The sequence below is a fragment of the Pan paniscus genome, chromosome 8 (assembly GCF_029289425.2).
Source record: "Pan paniscus chromosome 8, NHGRI_mPanPan1-v2.0_pri, whole genome shotgun sequence".
Lineage (NCBI taxonomy): Eukaryota > Metazoa > Chordata > Mammalia > Primates > Hominidae > Pan > Pan paniscus.
In genome coordinates, this window is record NC_073257.2 from 18,475,946 (window position 1) to 18,491,629 (window position 15,684).

General features: G+C 45.7%; 1 protein-coding gene across 5 annotated transcripts in view; it reads left to right on the forward strand.

Annotated features, from left to right (window-relative positions):
- FBH1 (F-box DNA helicase 1) overlaps nucleotides 1-15,315 on the forward strand; it is a 47,445-nt gene extending 32,130 nt beyond the window's left edge. For all 5 annotated transcript variants that reach the window (XM_008953114.3, XM_008953116.3, XM_055092383.2 and 2 more), the window contains 6 exons: nucleotides 1,346-1,421; nucleotides 2,036-2,233; nucleotides 3,097-3,222; nucleotides 5,130-5,236; nucleotides 14,180-14,311; nucleotides 14,834-15,315. In XM_008953114.3, coding sequence (XP_008951362.1) covers nucleotides 1,346-1,421; nucleotides 2,036-2,233; nucleotides 3,097-3,222; nucleotides 5,130-5,236; nucleotides 14,180-14,311; nucleotides 14,834-15,004 — 810 coding nt within the window. In that variant the 3' untranslated portion in view covers nucleotides 15,005-15,315. The remainder of the gene's footprint in view (nucleotides 1-1,345; nucleotides 1,422-2,035; nucleotides 2,234-3,096; nucleotides 3,223-5,129; nucleotides 5,237-14,179; nucleotides 14,312-14,833) is intronic.
- Nucleotides 15,316-15,684: the final 369 nt, after the last annotated feature.

Consider the following 15,684-nt stretch of genomic DNA (forward strand, 5'->3'; position numbering starts at 1 on the left):
ATAATCCCAGTATTTCATATAATAATTCTCATTTTTGCTATTTTTGTCTTTGTCCTTATAGATGTATATTTTTGCATAATTGCAATTGTAGGGTACACAGAAATGGATGCTGTTTTTCACTCAACACATAGGCATATTTTCTTTCATTAGTACTTTGATGACCTTATAATATTTGGTCTGGTAGATATAACACAATTTAGCCATGGTCATTGTTGTAAGAGTAGTATTTTTGGAATATCATACACACTGGCATGATATAAAGTAAGTGGTTCTCTACACCTCTCTTAAATCCACTTACTACCTGTACCATGTGTCATTACACGTGATCACACACCTGGTTGTGGGTTATAATGTCAACTGTGTTATTTTGCCCGCTGTTTTATGTGAGTGTTTTACGTGTCCCTCCCTAAAAGATGACAAGCTCTTGGAGTGTGGGGCCCTGGTTGTGTCTGTCTTCTATGTGGGGCCTGGTGCTGTGTGAGTGCCGGAGCCCAGCCAGTGCTCAGCAGATGCTTTTGGAAGATCTGAGCTAAACAGGGCACAGTCAGGCTGTCTCCTCCAGGAGCTGACCTGTTAAAATGTAGAATAATCTGGACCTAGAGACGTTCTGTAATTTCTTTTTTTTTGAGACAGAGTCTTGCTTTGTCACCCAGGCTGGAGTGCAATGGCGTGATCTCGGTTTGCTGTAACCTCTGCCTCCCAGTTTGAGAGATTCTCGTGCCTCGGCCTCCTGACTAGCTGGGACCATAGGCGCCTGCCACCACACCCGGCTAATTTTTGTATTTTTGGTAGAGACGGGGTTTCACCATGTTGGCCAGGCTGGTCTTGAACTCCTGGCCTCAAGTGATCCACCTGCCTCAGCCTCCCAAAGTGCTGGGATTACAGGCATGAGCCACCGTGCCCGGCCTGTAGTTCTTTTCTCACAAGAAACAGTGGTAAATGTGCATACCCAGCACTTTGTATTCAGGTGCCATTTGTGTTCTTTGGAATCGTCTTATGTTCTTGGAAGATACTTAAATTGCCTTTTTATTGGTGGGAAAGCAGTATGCAGCTGTAGGTCTTGCCCTTTTTAAAAGCGTAGGAAGAGTTTGAGGTAGCAGCCATAACTTAGAATGTGGTCCCTGTGAGTGTTCAGGCCACGTGGCAGCCTCGCGCTTTCTGCTTCATGAAGTTTCCTGCTTGCCGCCTGTGCTTTGGGTGTCACTCAAGATCCATTTCCAAGAAACCATCTCATTTCAAAACCCCATCCCTGCATTTGCTTTATTTTGTTTTGTTAAAGCAACAACAAACAAAACAAAACAAAAAACAACAAAAAACCAAAAATCCCACCAAAAAACTTTTTCAGGGGATTAAATCATTTGGATTGGACAGAATCATTGATATTTGGATCCTTCTTCAGCCAGAGGAAGAACGGAGGAAACGTGAGTACCCGCCTGGCCTTGGTGCATTGGAAGGACGCACCCAAGTGACAGGGACGAGAACGAAGCAGGCCCAGTCTGAGTCAGGGACCCGTTTCCCTCCAGAGAAGGGCGAGCTAGTGTTGCTGTCTTCCCATGATGAGGGGGGTGCCTCGGGCCTCCTGTTTTCATAGGTACTGACAGATTTTTCCAGATCCTCCTCACAGGAGCCTCAGTCTCTTTCCAACACTGGTCCCATAGACTGTCTTCCCCTGCATCCTTCTGTCTGCCTGGGCCACTTTATACGTTGATACTTCCACGTGGGCCCCAAGTGATAGCGTCGAGCATTTCTATAGCGCTTTTCTTTTCCTGTTGACTGCGCTATTTCAAATCCCTGTGAAGTAGGTGAGGATCTTGAGCCGAGGGCTTTGCTCCTCAGTCGGAGACGGAGAGGCTACCGCACTGCACTGACTTGCCCAGGGACACACAGCGAGTTAGTGATGCAGTCAGGCCTGGAACCCGGGTCTCCCCACGTTAGGACCATCTGCTCTTGCGCGGCTGCTTAGGAACGTGCAGCACCTGCCACCATCTGTTAGTGGAGCTTGTGTCACCTTAATTTGTGTGTATATTCTTCTTAGAAAACCTCGTCATTAAAGACAAATTTATCAGAAGATGGGTGCACAAAGAAGGCTTTAGTGGCTTCAAGAGGTATGTGACCGCTGCTGAGGACAAGGAGCTTGAAGCCAAGATCGCAGTTGTTGAAAAGTATAACATCAGGATTCCAGAGCTGGTGCAAAGGATAGAAAAATGCCATATAGAAGATTTGGACTTTGCAGGTAAGGGAAGCAGTTGGTTTTTACCTTCCCCCTAAGAGGAGGAACAGATGGTCTTCTGCTGTTCTTTTTTTTTTTTTTTTTGAGACAGAGTATTGCTCTGTTGCCCAGGCTGGAGTGCAGTGGCGTGATCTTGGCTCACTGCAATGCCCACCTCCTGGGTTCAAGCAATTATCCTGCCTCAGCCTCATGAGTAGCTGGGACTACAGGCCCCACCACCATGCCCGGCTAGTTTGTGTATTTTTTGTAGAGATGGAGTCTCACCATGTTGGCCAGGCTGGTCTCGAACTCCCGACCTCGGGTAATCTGCCCACCTCGACCTCCCAAAGTGCTAGAATTACAGGCGTGAGCCACTGCGCCCAGCCTCTTCTGCTGTTTCTTCCCTGTGTGAAATATCTTTGAGCAAGGATGGCTTTATTGCTTAAGGGAAAGGGGAGCAGAGTCCTGGTTCTTCCTCAGGGGCTCTTTATTCTGTTCTACTTTCAAGCCCGTACAATGGGATTTTCTAGTCCCAGCTCTGCCACGTGTAATGTCAGGCAAGCCGTGCAGCCCTCTTCTGGGCTCTGTCCCTTCATGTGTTAGATCCAGGGGGTGGGTGGAGCCACTCTGTCCTCTGGGTTGTGATTCCAAGAGGCATTAACTCTCCTGCAACTAATTTCCGACTTTTCCCCTCGTCTTTTTCTTTTTTCTGTTCCCGACAGTTGTCTGTTTCCGACAGTTGTTTCCTCTTTCCCCCTTTTCCTACAAAACTGCACTGAGGCAAGAAATGTTCGAGTTCAGAGTCAAGTGGGAAACATGTATGTTTTTGTCATCTTGTTTCTTTCCCTTTGAAGCACCATCTAACGTGTGCTGTGTTTTTATCCTAGAGTACATTCTGGGCACTGTGCACAAAGCCAAAGGCCTGGAGTTTGACACTGTGCATGTTTTGGATGATTTTGTGAAAGTGCCTTGTGCCCGGCATAACCTGCCCCAGCTTCCGCACTTCAGAGTTGGTAAGAGGCCGCCGGGTAGTGTCAGGTGCTGCTGTAGTGAGTGGTGACTGGAATGCTTCCTTTGCACGGCCTTGTTGTTTGTTGGATGGTGTGGCCTCTTGGTAGGGCACTTCTGGAAAAACTAAACCACAAAACACCTCCTAGTCCTAAACTTTTGATTCTTATACTGTGGTTTTTTAAAAAACAAAACTTCCTCAAGGTGCACCCCTCTGGGGGCTGCGTGTGGGATGATGATGTTTGTGGCGGCCCTGTGAGCCCTGCACTGCCCTCAGCTCCAGGTTTTTCGCCATCAGACTTTGAGTCTCCAGCCTCATGAAAGCTTTAAAATATAGTTTACTTGCTTACCATGGCATTTTTTTCCTTCCATTAATTCCTCTTCATTTTATTAAAGAGAGAAGAAAATCACAAAAGGAGAAATAGTAAGCATTCTTTATCATTTGTCTGGTTTTTTTTGGTACAGACAGGGGTCTCACTATGTTGCTCAGGCTGGTCTCAAAGTCCTAGGCTCAAGCGATCCTCCCACTTCAGCCTCCCAAAGTGTTGGGATTGCAGGCGTCAGCCACCACAGACATTTGTCTGCTTTCTTGTTGTTGTTGTTGTTATTATTATTATTATTTTGAGATGGAGTCTCACTCTGTCACCCAGGCTGGAGTGCAGTGGCACGATCTCGGCTCACTGCAATCTCCACCTCCCGGGTTCAAGCGATTCTCCTGCCTCAGAGTAGCTGGGACTACAGGCGCATGCCACCACGCCCAGCTAATTTTTGTATTTTTAGTAGAGATGGGGTTTCGCCATGTTGGCCAGTCTGGTCTCGAACTCCTGACTTCAGGTGATCTACCTGCCTTGGCCTCCCAAAGTGCTGGGATGATAGGTGTTAGCCACCATGCCTGGCCTTGTGTGCTTTGAAATACATTTGTACTCAAGGCTACTTTGTAATAAATTTGTACTCTAAGCATCAGTGCTATTGCTTTGGTTTTAAATCTTAGAATAAAACCGTTTGAAATTTCTGTACAAACAAACAAAGCTGTCTGTTAACTGTGGACTGGAAATTTGGGGCCTAGCACACATCGGCATGCTGAAAATGGAAACCACAGTATTTGTGACCATTGGCAAACATAGAACATGGTTTGGAGTGGAGAGAGGAAGGGAGGCAGCCATGGAGAAGTTTACTATAGTACCACCTTTTCCCTGCTTCTGGTTTACATGTTTACAAATGTAATTTTTTTGGGGGACATGTAATTTACATGCCACACAACCCACCCATCCAAAGTGTACAATTCAGCAGCTTTTTGCACGGCCTCGGGTCTGCTGTTCTTTGTTGAGTTCCTGCCATTGTGTAGTGAATCGAGATGGGAGATGAGAGGTGCGGTTGAGCAGCACAGACACACAGCACACCTGTGTGTCTTCCTTGTTGTCCTGTGACAGTGTCAGGCTTTTCCAGATGGGACTCTGGCAGTCCAGAGACAGTATAAGGAAATGGAAAGAGACGAGCAGACTCGGTCCTGCTCCCAGGCCCTTGATTAGCCATGGCCTTGTTTGTGGGAGTGACTTAACCTGTCTAAGCCTCGGTTTCCCCGTCTGTCTCACGGGCTTGTTGTGGGAACTGACATAATGACTGTAAACAGCCATCTGTCACATCGCGGGTGTCAAATAACCAATTAACACATTCCCAGGATTTACGTAGCAGGACTAAATAAAACCCGGTATTTTGTGCCACTAGTCTGCTAGGATTTGGTTTGTTTTTGGAATTGGCATTTGTAGGAAAATTTTGTATTTACAGCCAACAAATGTTGAGTGGTTTTCTGCGGGGAATGGGTGGGGGCTAGTAAACATTTAGATGAGACATAAGGTTTTGTAAGCTTTTCTAAGGCTTTTTAGTTGATTTTTTTCCCCTTTACTTTGTTTAGAGTCATTTTCTGAGGATGAATGGAATTTACTGTATGTTGCAGTAACTCGAGCCAAGAAGCGTCTCATCATGACCAAATCATTGGAAAACATTTTGACTTTGGCTGGGGTAAGCAGAACGGGCAGCATGAGCTAACTTGATGCCATTGAATGTTATTTAGTCTGCTTGAGGGGCTGACCTGGAGCCTTCAGAGGCCTTCGGATCAAGATCCTGGGTTGGAAGAGAAACGCTGCTTGAACGTGCAAAGGCCGATGATCAGTATAAGAAGTGTTCTAACCAAGGAAACAAAAATGTGGTTCTTTTCTAAGTCATTTCCTAATTCAGTTTAAAAAGCTCTGTTTAAGATACCAGCAGTGGGCCAGGCACAGTGGCTCATGCCTGTAATCCCAGCACTTTGGGAGGCTGAGGTGGGAGGATCACTTGAGGCCAGGGGTTTGAGACCAGCCTGGCCAACATGGTGAAAACCCATCTCTACTAAAAATACATAAATTAGCCAGGTGTGGTGGCATGCATCTGTAATTCCAGCTACTCGGGAGGCAGAGGCAGGAGAAATCACTTGAACCTGGGAGGCGGAGGTTGCAGTGAGCCAATATGGCACCACTGCATTCTAACCTGGGTGACAGAGCGAGACTCCATCTCAAAAAAAAAAAAAAAAAAAAAAAGATACCAGCAGTGGTCATGTATTTCTTAATTTCTCCTTTACTCAATTAATTCTTTTTTTTTTTTTGGTTTGAGACAGGATCTCACTGTGTCACCCAGGCTGGAGTGCAGTGGCACAGTCATCACTTATTGTAACCTGGAACTCCTAGGCTCAAGCGATTATCTTACCTCAGCCTCCTGAGTAACTGGGACTACAGGTGCATGCCACCACACCTGACTAGTTTTTAATTTTCTTCTAGAGACGGTGTCTTGCTATATTGCCCAGGCTGGTCTCGAACTCCTGGCTAAAGTGATCCTTCTGCCTCAGCCTCCCAAAGTGCTGGAGTTACAGGTGTGAGCCACCTTGCTTTGCCCCTATTCTCAGTGTTCATAGGGGAAAATGCCAGGAAGGTTTTGTGCAGCCAGCCTTCCTCCCTCTCACTCTTCAGTCCCTTTTGAAATGGCATTTGAAAAGTAGACTTTCCAGAAGGACACATCCTTACCGGGGAGAGTAAGTGTTCAGGCACCTGGCCTTTGTCACAGACATGTGGAAAAGTGAGCTGGTCAGCACTCACTCTTTACCCTTCCCACAAACCATCTTCTCACACTCTACTTATTTTATCTCTTTTTCTGCCTAAACAGCTGGAGTATAAACCATTTAGTCTTTTCAACCCTGTCAGAAACTAGAACAGAAATTTGAGCTAATAGTTACTGCTTAGTCCATCTTTCCCTGAACCCAAGATATTTAAGCCTGAAACCTAAAACTTAAGTGTAAAATTTAATATAAATACTCTTTCTTGCTTAGCTGTCTCCAGAACAAAGATTGTGTGTAGCAGGATGGTTTATTCTCAGTGCCATATTGCCTACTCTCGTGGGGTGAGCCGCGCTGTACTGCCCTATGTGCTCTGGGGTTGAACCACAGGGTGCAGGCAGGGTGGGCGGTCACCACTTTTGAGTAAATGATATTCAACTCTCAGAGGTGTTAAGTGCAGTAGAACCCTGATGCTCATAATGGAATATTTATTGAGGGCCTAACACTTGCCAAGCACCTTTCTGGGTACTGGGGCATAACAGTGGGCAGGGAAATTCCTGCCCTCATACAGCCCATCCAGGCAAGGAGATGGACAAGAAAGTGAACGAATAGGATTTTGAGGAAGATAATATCAAAACTTAAAAGAGAGAAGCTTTGCAAATAAATACTCTACATGACTCATCACAGGGCAAAAGTTTCTTGCATAAAACTGATTAGCTTGCATGTTTATCCTATTTTTCATGTCTCCTTTGTCATTTTTCCTCCAGGCCTCTCTTAGGTAGGCTGACTTGGCCATAAGAATGTTTCCAGAATTTGAAATCTGATGCATTTTTCCCAGAACAGCTTTTCACCTGGGCTTCACTGAGTGCAACAGCTTAAGCGTCAGAGCTTAGAACTGAAGCCCTTTTTCTTTCGTTGCATCTTTAGCCACTAAAGCACTTGGATCGTCTGTAGACTTTTTCTGTAAAGGGCCAGGTAGTAAAGGTTTCAGACTCTGCAAGTCACATGATCTCTGTTGCAGCTACCCAGCCCCACTGCTGTAGTGCGAGAGCCCCTGTTGACAGTACATTAGCGAACAAGTATGGCTGTGTTCCAGTAAAATTGATTCACAAAAATGGCCATTGTCTGGATGTGGCCCACGTGTAGTTTGCTGACCTCTGGTTTAAAGAAAAGTGTGACTTTAAAAAATCTCTAAACCCGTACCCCCAGGAGTTAAGCAGAATAAATCATTATGTACAAATAGTCTCTACCTATACAAACATTTTTGTATAAACTTTGGTTTATAAGTACTTTTTTAGACCCTCCAGTATGGTTTTCTCATGGAAGTCGTGTTATAGAAGTGGTTAGGCCTGTCACAAAACCACATTGTCAACTGGTAGAACTGTGCGGGGTATTACAGAGCAGTGATATCATCTCACAACATGGGCTACACAGGACTTTTTGTTTTTGCTTATGAAAATTTTGAGACATTAAAAAGTAAAGAAAGCAACACACTGAACACTCATATACAAATCATACCTATATGTACACATCTCCAAAAAATATGTACTTTTTTTCCTATAACTACCATGCCATTTTCGTATTTTATAAATGTTATAATATGTGGCCTCTACTACCTGATCCATAATTATACTTTTATGATTGTCTCAGAAATGCTTTTTTACAGTTGATTTGTTCAAGTCAGAGTCCAAACCAACATTTGGTTGCTTGTCTCTTAAGTTAAATAGAGAGCTGTACGGGACTCCCTCCCTGCTTTTCCCATGCTCTTGTCTCATTGCATAAACTGGGTCATTCATCCTACAGAGCGTCCCCATTCTTGGTTTGCTTCCCGGTGTGGTTGTGTAACTTGTTCTGCCATCAGTACCTGTCCTGGCTTTCCAGTAACTGGAAGTTAGCCGTAGAGGCTTGATTAGATTCAAGCCTGAGTCTTGGCAGGCGTGCCCCGTGGGAGGCCAGAGAGGGCTTCGTGCTTTGCCTCCTCACATGAGGAGGCTCACAGCCTCCTTATGAGCAGGTTAGTTTTTCCCCGTTAGTGATGCTGATTGCTCATCTTTTGAAGAGGCACAGCTAGGAAATGTGTATTTTTGAAAAGAAAGAAAAAAAACCAGTGGTTCATACTGATAATCCCAATCCCAGTTTTTAAACTTTATTTGTTTCAAAGAGACAGGCTCTTACTCTGTTGCCTAGGCTTTAGTGCAGTGGCACGATCATGGCTTACTGCAGCATCAACCTCCTGGGCTTAGGCGCAGTCCTCCCACCTCAGCCTCCCAAGTAGCTGGGAACACGCATGCACCATCACACCTGGCTGGGTTTTTTTTTGTTTTGTTTTTTTGTACAGACAGGGTCTCACTCACTATGTTGCCCAGGCTGGTCTTGAACTCCTGGGCTTAAGTGATCCTCCTACCTCAGCCTCCCAAAGTTCTGGGATTATAGGTGTGACACCAGGCAAATTTCAACATTTTGTTGTTAAATATAACACAAATATATAAAACAGCATATAGCAGTTTAAAATGATGATGTTGCGAGCATCCACCAGATTAGAAGATGGGATCTGCCAGCCATCACGGAGCTGTCCTGGTGGCCCCTGGCCATCCTAGCACCCTCCCTCCTTTCTGAGGGTAACTCCATCTCAGCAGATACGCATTACCTTGCTTTGTTGCACAACTGCACCTTTTTCTTTTTCTTTTTAACCAGGTATGCAGCGCCATCAGTAAGTGCTGAAAAATGATACTGTTTACACATGTTCTCTTCATTCTCCTGGGTTTCAAAAGCTGCACCGTATCTGCATTGTCAGAGGCTGTGGCCCTTCACACCTTCAGCCATCATAAATTGTGTTCCATAATCTAATTCACATTTAACACGAAAGGAATTTTACTACTTTTCTCACACTTGAATCTTTTCTCATACACTGAAATCTTGGTTCCTAACAGTATTTATTACTTATTGATACTATTCTATGTATTTAAAAATAATATTCAAAATAATGGCAGTATTAATGGAATACTGACTGGACTTGAAGATTTCCTAACAGCTCCATTTCTCCATGAATGATGTATTTATTAGTCAAAATATCATGTTCTGAAGTCACTTAAAGTAAGTCCTTTTTTGCTTTTGTGGTTTTATTACCAACTTAATTTGCAGTTAGACATGTAGTTTATTCATAATACCTACAGGGGTTGCTTTGCTTCTTTTTGATTTAATGATCTTTCTTGATGTGTAAGGCCTGTTAATGTTTTCAAAGTCAAAACCTTGCGCCTGGGCACAGTGGCTCACCCCTGTAATCCCAGCACTTTGTGGGGCTGAGGCAGACAGGTCACTTTAAGTCAAGAGTTAGAGATCAGCCTGGCCAACATGGCAAAACCCTGTCTCTACCAAAAAATACAGAAAAATTAGCTAGTCATGGTGGTGCATACCTATAGCCCCAGCTACTTAGGAGGCTGAGGTGGGAGAATCGCTTGAACCCAGGAGGCGGAGATTGCAGTGAGCTGAGATTGTTCCACTGCACTCCAGCCTGGGTGACAGAGTGAGACCCTGTCTCAAAAGAAAAGGTCAAAACTTTGTGATAAGAGAAGTCTCATTAGCTCCCTGTTCACTTCAGACTGTTCTCTGCCTCCACCATTGGTAGTTATTTTAAACAATTAGCGATTACTCCTTCAGTATTTCTTTATGCAAGTATTAGCAAATTCGTAGGTATTTTCATATTCTCCTTTTCCACAGAAGGTAGCATTTCAGATACACTGTTGTGTACTTTGCTTTGTCACTTAGAAGCCATGGGAATCACTCTTTTATTTATTTTTTGCTCTTTAATTTTTTGCCCTTTTATTCTTTTATTTGTTGTCCTACCCAAATCAGGAAATCCCTCTTTATCAGCTCACAGAGCTCTCTCGCCCCTTGGTCAGCTGCATAGTGTTCTGTGTTGACGCACTGTGATTTATGCCGTCCTCGCTCATGGACATGGTCACTTCCAGCCTTTTGCTTTCATTAATAATGCTGCATTGCACAATCTTGTGCACAGGTCATTTCTGTTTTTGCCAGTGCATCTTCAGCATGCATTTCTAGAAGTGGAATTGCTGGGTAAAGATAAATGCAAGTGTGACTTTTCTGTTGTTTTGTTTTTGTTTTTGTTTTGTTTTGTTTTGTTTTTGAGACAAGGCCTGGCTCTGTCACCCAGGCTGGAATATGGCGGCACAATCTTGGCCCACTGCAACCTCCGCCTCCCAGGCTCAAGCCATCCTCCCACCTCAGCCTCCCGAGCAGCTGGGACTACAGGTGTATGCCACCACACCTGGCTAATTCTGTATTTTTTGTAGAGACGGGGTTTTGCCTGTTGCCCAGGCTGGTCTCAAACTCATGAGCTCAAGTGATCTGCCCTGCCTCAGCCTCCCAAAGTGCTAGGATTACAGGCATGAGCCACTGCACCTGGCCAAGTGTGACTTTTCTAGATGTTGCCAATTTTTTCATGGAGATTGTTATCACTTTAGAGTCCCACCAGTTGTATGCATAAGAGTGAAATAGTACCGGCACAGTAGCTCACACCTGTAATCCCAGTACTTTGGGAGGCCTAGGAGGGTGGATCACTTGATGTCAGGAGTTTAAGACCAGCCTGGCCAACATGGTGAAACCCTGTCTCTACTAAAAATACAAAAATTAGCTGGGTGTAGTGGCGTATGCCTGTAATCCCAGCTACTCAGGAGGCTGAGGCAGGAGAATCACTTGAATCCGGGAGGCAGAGGTTGCAGTAGGCTGAAATCGTGCCACTGCACTCCAGTGTGGGCAACAAAGTGAGACTCTGTCTCAAAACAAACAAACAAACAAAAAAGTGAAGTAGACTTTTTAAAGCTAATTGGAAGGTTGTCAGTTGGTTGCTGCATGCATTTTGTTTTCCCCATAGAAGAAAAGAATACAGAATCTAGAGAAATACTTCCCCATTACTGAGACTGGGCTGGGCTGTCTGCCCTCAGGGGTCCTGTGAGGAAGTCCCAGAAAAACTGCCTATTTGTGGGAACAGATTTTTTAAGGCTGTAAGACCTTGTTAGAGGTGGAGGCACTCTGCTGTTTTTTTGTTTTTGTTTTTGTTTTTGTTTTTTTTTTAAACAGAGTCTCACTGTGTCGCCCAGGCTGGAGGGCAGTGGTGTGATCTTGGCTCACCGCAACCTCTGCCTCCTGGGTTCAAGCTGTTCTCCTGTCTCAGCCTCCCAAGTAGCTGGTAGTACAGGTGTACACCACCATACCTGGCTAATTTTTTTTGGTAATTTTTTTTTTTGTTAAAGATGAGGTTTCACCATGTTGGCCAGGCTGGTCTCGAACTCCTGACTTAAAGTGATCCACTCGCCTCGGCCTCCCAAAGTGTTGGGATTATAGGCGTGAGCCACCATGTCCAGCCTTTTTTGTTGTTGTTGTTGATCACAGCCTGTGAATAAATTTGGGGATATCCTGTTTCAGAAGTGTCGAGTCCAGTCTCTGCCCAGGAGGGAAGGCCATGGGGATAATGAAGATCCCGAGTTGGGCAGTAGTTCAGAGGCTAGGAAAGCGTGTTAAAAATAGTGGAACCACGGATGGGGGTGTTTTGGAGATAAAAAGTGAGCCATTGCTTCCTGCGCTGCCTAGAACGATAAGCCCCTTTATCCCCCAAGAGTAGGGCAACCTTCTTTTTCTTTGACCCCTCCCCCTTAGAAAATATAGCTAATAGAATCACCGGAAGCCATTTTGTTCATTTGTTTCTTTAAATTTTGGGAAAGTGAAGGAAATTATTACATTGTTGAGGTGTTAAGTGACATGAAGTTATGTTTCAAAGACAGCTTTTTTTTTTTTTTTTTTTTGAGATGGAGTCTCTGTAGACCAGGCTGGAGTGCAGTGGTGCCATCTTGCTCGGCTCACCGCAACCTCCACCTCCCGGGCTCAAGTGATTCTCAAGCCTCAGCCTCAGAGTAGCTGGGATTACAGGCGTGCGCTACCATGCCTGGCTAATTTTTGTATTTTTAGTAGAGATGGGGTTTCACCCATATTGACTGGGCTGGTCTTGAACTCCTGACCTCAAGTGATCCGTTTGCCTTGGCCTCCCAAATTGCTGAGATTACAGGCTTGAGCCACTATGTCCGGCCAAAGACAGCTTCTTGGTCTCACAGAATCTTAGATTCTTTTTGTTTATTCGTTTAGATACAGGGTCTTGCTCTGTTGCCCAGGCTGGAGTGCAGTGGCATGATCTCAGCTCACTGCAACCTCAGCCTCTTGAGTAGCTGAGACTACAGGTGTGCACCACTATGCCTAGCTAATTTTTGTATTTTTGGTAGAGACAGGGTTTCGCCATGTTGCCCAGGCTGGTCTCGAACTCCTGGGCTCAAGTGATCCTCCCACTTCAGTCTCCCAAAGTGCTGGGACTACAGGTGTGACCCCCACCCCTTAAATTTATATAAATAAAAACAGTTAATCTAGTGGGTTATGAGAGGCTTAAAAAGAGTTAAATGGCATAAAATCTAAGGAAATCAGAGAACACTGCATGTTAGGTTAAATCATGTTTTGTGAAACTTTTCTTCCATGTGTGTCTCTTACATATGTGCGTATGTATAGCATTATAATGGTAACTGCGTCAAAAACGGTTTGAGAGCCCAGCCCTGGAGAAACTTCTGGAGTGGACAGGGAGTCAGGTACAAGGATGTTCATTGTTGCATTGTTGGAAATAGTTTGGAAACAACCGAGTAACCACAGCAAGGGAATGGGTAAATAAAATACAAGAGAGCGCTGTGACTGAGTCCTCTACAGCATTTTAGAAAAACTAGGCGAGGAGGAAGCCAGAAGTGTAACATTCATGTAAATTAGACATCTATAAAAGGAGACCTGTGTCCTTGGACACGTGTAAACGAGAAGCTATTTCACCGTGGGTTGGAGGGACCTCGCCAGGTTCATGGTCTTGGCTGTCTCTTCGGAAGGAAATTGAGATGACAGTCCAAGGGACTTCAGCAAAATCTGTGACTTCAGACAGGATTTCACCTCGTCAGCTGTTAGTACTTGTTGGCCATAACTGGAGTGTTTGCCTGGTGGTTTTCTGTTCTTTTTCATAGCTGGTAGGCAGGCCGTCTAAGAGAAAAGACCAAATAAAGCAAAATGTAGGATACAGATTGTAGAGTAAGTAGATCAATAGCTGGTCATAATCCAGAAAATACGAAACCGTCCTTTCCTGGGCAGCAGATGTGTGCGGTCCTGCTAGCATATCAGTCTGTGATGTGGAGCCCCACAGGGCAGCAGCGAAGCTGACAGTGCCCTGTCCTTGTGGTGTTTCCAGCCTGGGAGGTCACTAGTGCTTCCTCTGGGTGCTCCCTGCGTGCCAGGCATGAGTGCTTTGCATGCATTGAAGGGTTTCTTCTCCTCAGCAGCCACCTGAAGCAGGCACCGTGCCATCTGCATTTATGGATAGAGACACAGGCTTAGCGAGGCTGTCATTTGCTCACTAGCACAGCCAGCAGCACGGGACGGTGGAAATACGCAGGGATGTTTGGGGCAAGTTTTCTTCATGTCCTCTGTGTTGCCTGCCTGGCTTATAATGTGAATACACAATAGTTTTCTGAAGATTGAGCTGGGGATACCTTAGCATAAAATAAAATCCAGAAATATTCTGGAAATGTCATTACAGGCAATAGTTTTGCATGTTTATCTGTTAAATATATATATATTTAAAAAGCAATTGGACTGTCAGTTGGACTGTCGATAGCTTTGGAGGCAGGGAAAAGTTAGAGGAACTAAGGGAGAACGGGGCAGGCGGGGTTTTTCTCTCTGGGACTTACAGTGCATCTAAAGGGTTCTCACAGAGCCGCCGCTGTCAGTGTTTCCAGTAGACCCTAACAGAGGTATCGCCATGACTCTCTTTCTCGCTCTTTCCTTCTCAGGAGTACTTCTTGCAAGCAGAGCTGACAAGCAACGTCTTAAAAACAGGCGTGGTGCGCTGCTGCGTGGGACAGTGCAACAATGCCATCCCTGTTGACACCGTCCTCACCATGAAGAAGCTGCCCATCACCTATGTACGTCTGCTGTCTGTGGAACTTAATTCAGCCATTTGCATTTTTTGCTTGTGAGCTCTGTGCTTATCTGGGTTGTAGGTGAGGAGATAAGAGAGAGCTGTGTGATCCTTTACTAGGGGCTTTTCATATGAGAGGCACAAGAGGTGTGTGGTCTGTCCCAGGGTCAGAGGTCAGGGCACGTGATGCTGCCTGGCTGTGCTGAAGCCGCAGGTCTGGGAGGCTGGGTTGTGATACACGCTTAGAAGGAGAGCTGTTCCCTGGGGTCCCAGCGCAGCTTTTCTTGGTTCTTTATCTTGACTGGATAAATGACTGTTTCTGAGCTCAGGGAATTTGGGGCTGTTGAGGCCACCTAGTTGGTGGTGCTGTGGGAGGTGTTACTCTGAGGATGTGCACCCCTCTGAAAACATCAGAATCCAAATGCGTTGTCCCTGGGCAGCTGTGATGATAACTCCATGCTTTTTGCTGGAAAATCCATGTTCTTTGGTTGTTCCCCTTAGCTCTCTCTCTTGTCCATCACCACAGAGCAACAGGAAGGAAAACAAGGGGGGCTACCTCTGCCACTCCTGCGCGGAGCAGCGCATCGGGCCCCTGGCGTTCCTGACAGCCTCCCCGGAGCAGGTGCGCGCCATGGAGCGCACTGTGGAGAACATCGTACTGCCCCGGCATGAGGCCCTGCTCTTCCTCGTCTTCTAAGGACAAGGCGCACGTTCTCCACAGTGCAGAGCAGCTTGCCGAGGACCCCGCGTGAAGAAAGCCAGCGAGGGGGGCTTCTGCTCCCTGAGACTCTGGGTTCACCCACAGCACTTTCTGAGGAAGAGGACACCAGCCCAAGCTGGACCTGCCATTTCTCCACTCCCTACAGACAGCCAGTCTCCACTTGCCTCCCCTCTGGACGTATCTGGTCGGGGAAGTGGGGGATGTTCTTTTGATAAAAAAAAAAAAAAATTTATGTATTTAAACTTTTATTACAAGATTTCAATTAAACAGGCACCATAGCACTGGCATACCGCTGTGTGATGTCTGCGTCAGCACTGTCGTTCTGAACCTTCTCTTTTTCCAGCTTACTCTTTCCTACAGCACTGTCACTGTTCACAAGACACAGGAAGCAGAGTATGAGACGTGATGTCTTGGGTGGGAACTGAGGCATCAAAAATGAGACTTTGGCCGGGAGCAGTGGCTCACACCTGTAACCCCAGCACTGAATCCAGCCAAGGCAGGAGGACTGCTGGAGCCCAAGGTTGAGGCTGTGAGCCGTGGTCACCTCACAGCTCACTGTACTCCAGCCTGGGTGACAGCGGGACACTGTCTCAAATAACAATAATGTTTTAAGGAGGTCAGATAAATTACAAGGCTAACAGGATCATAATCTCAGC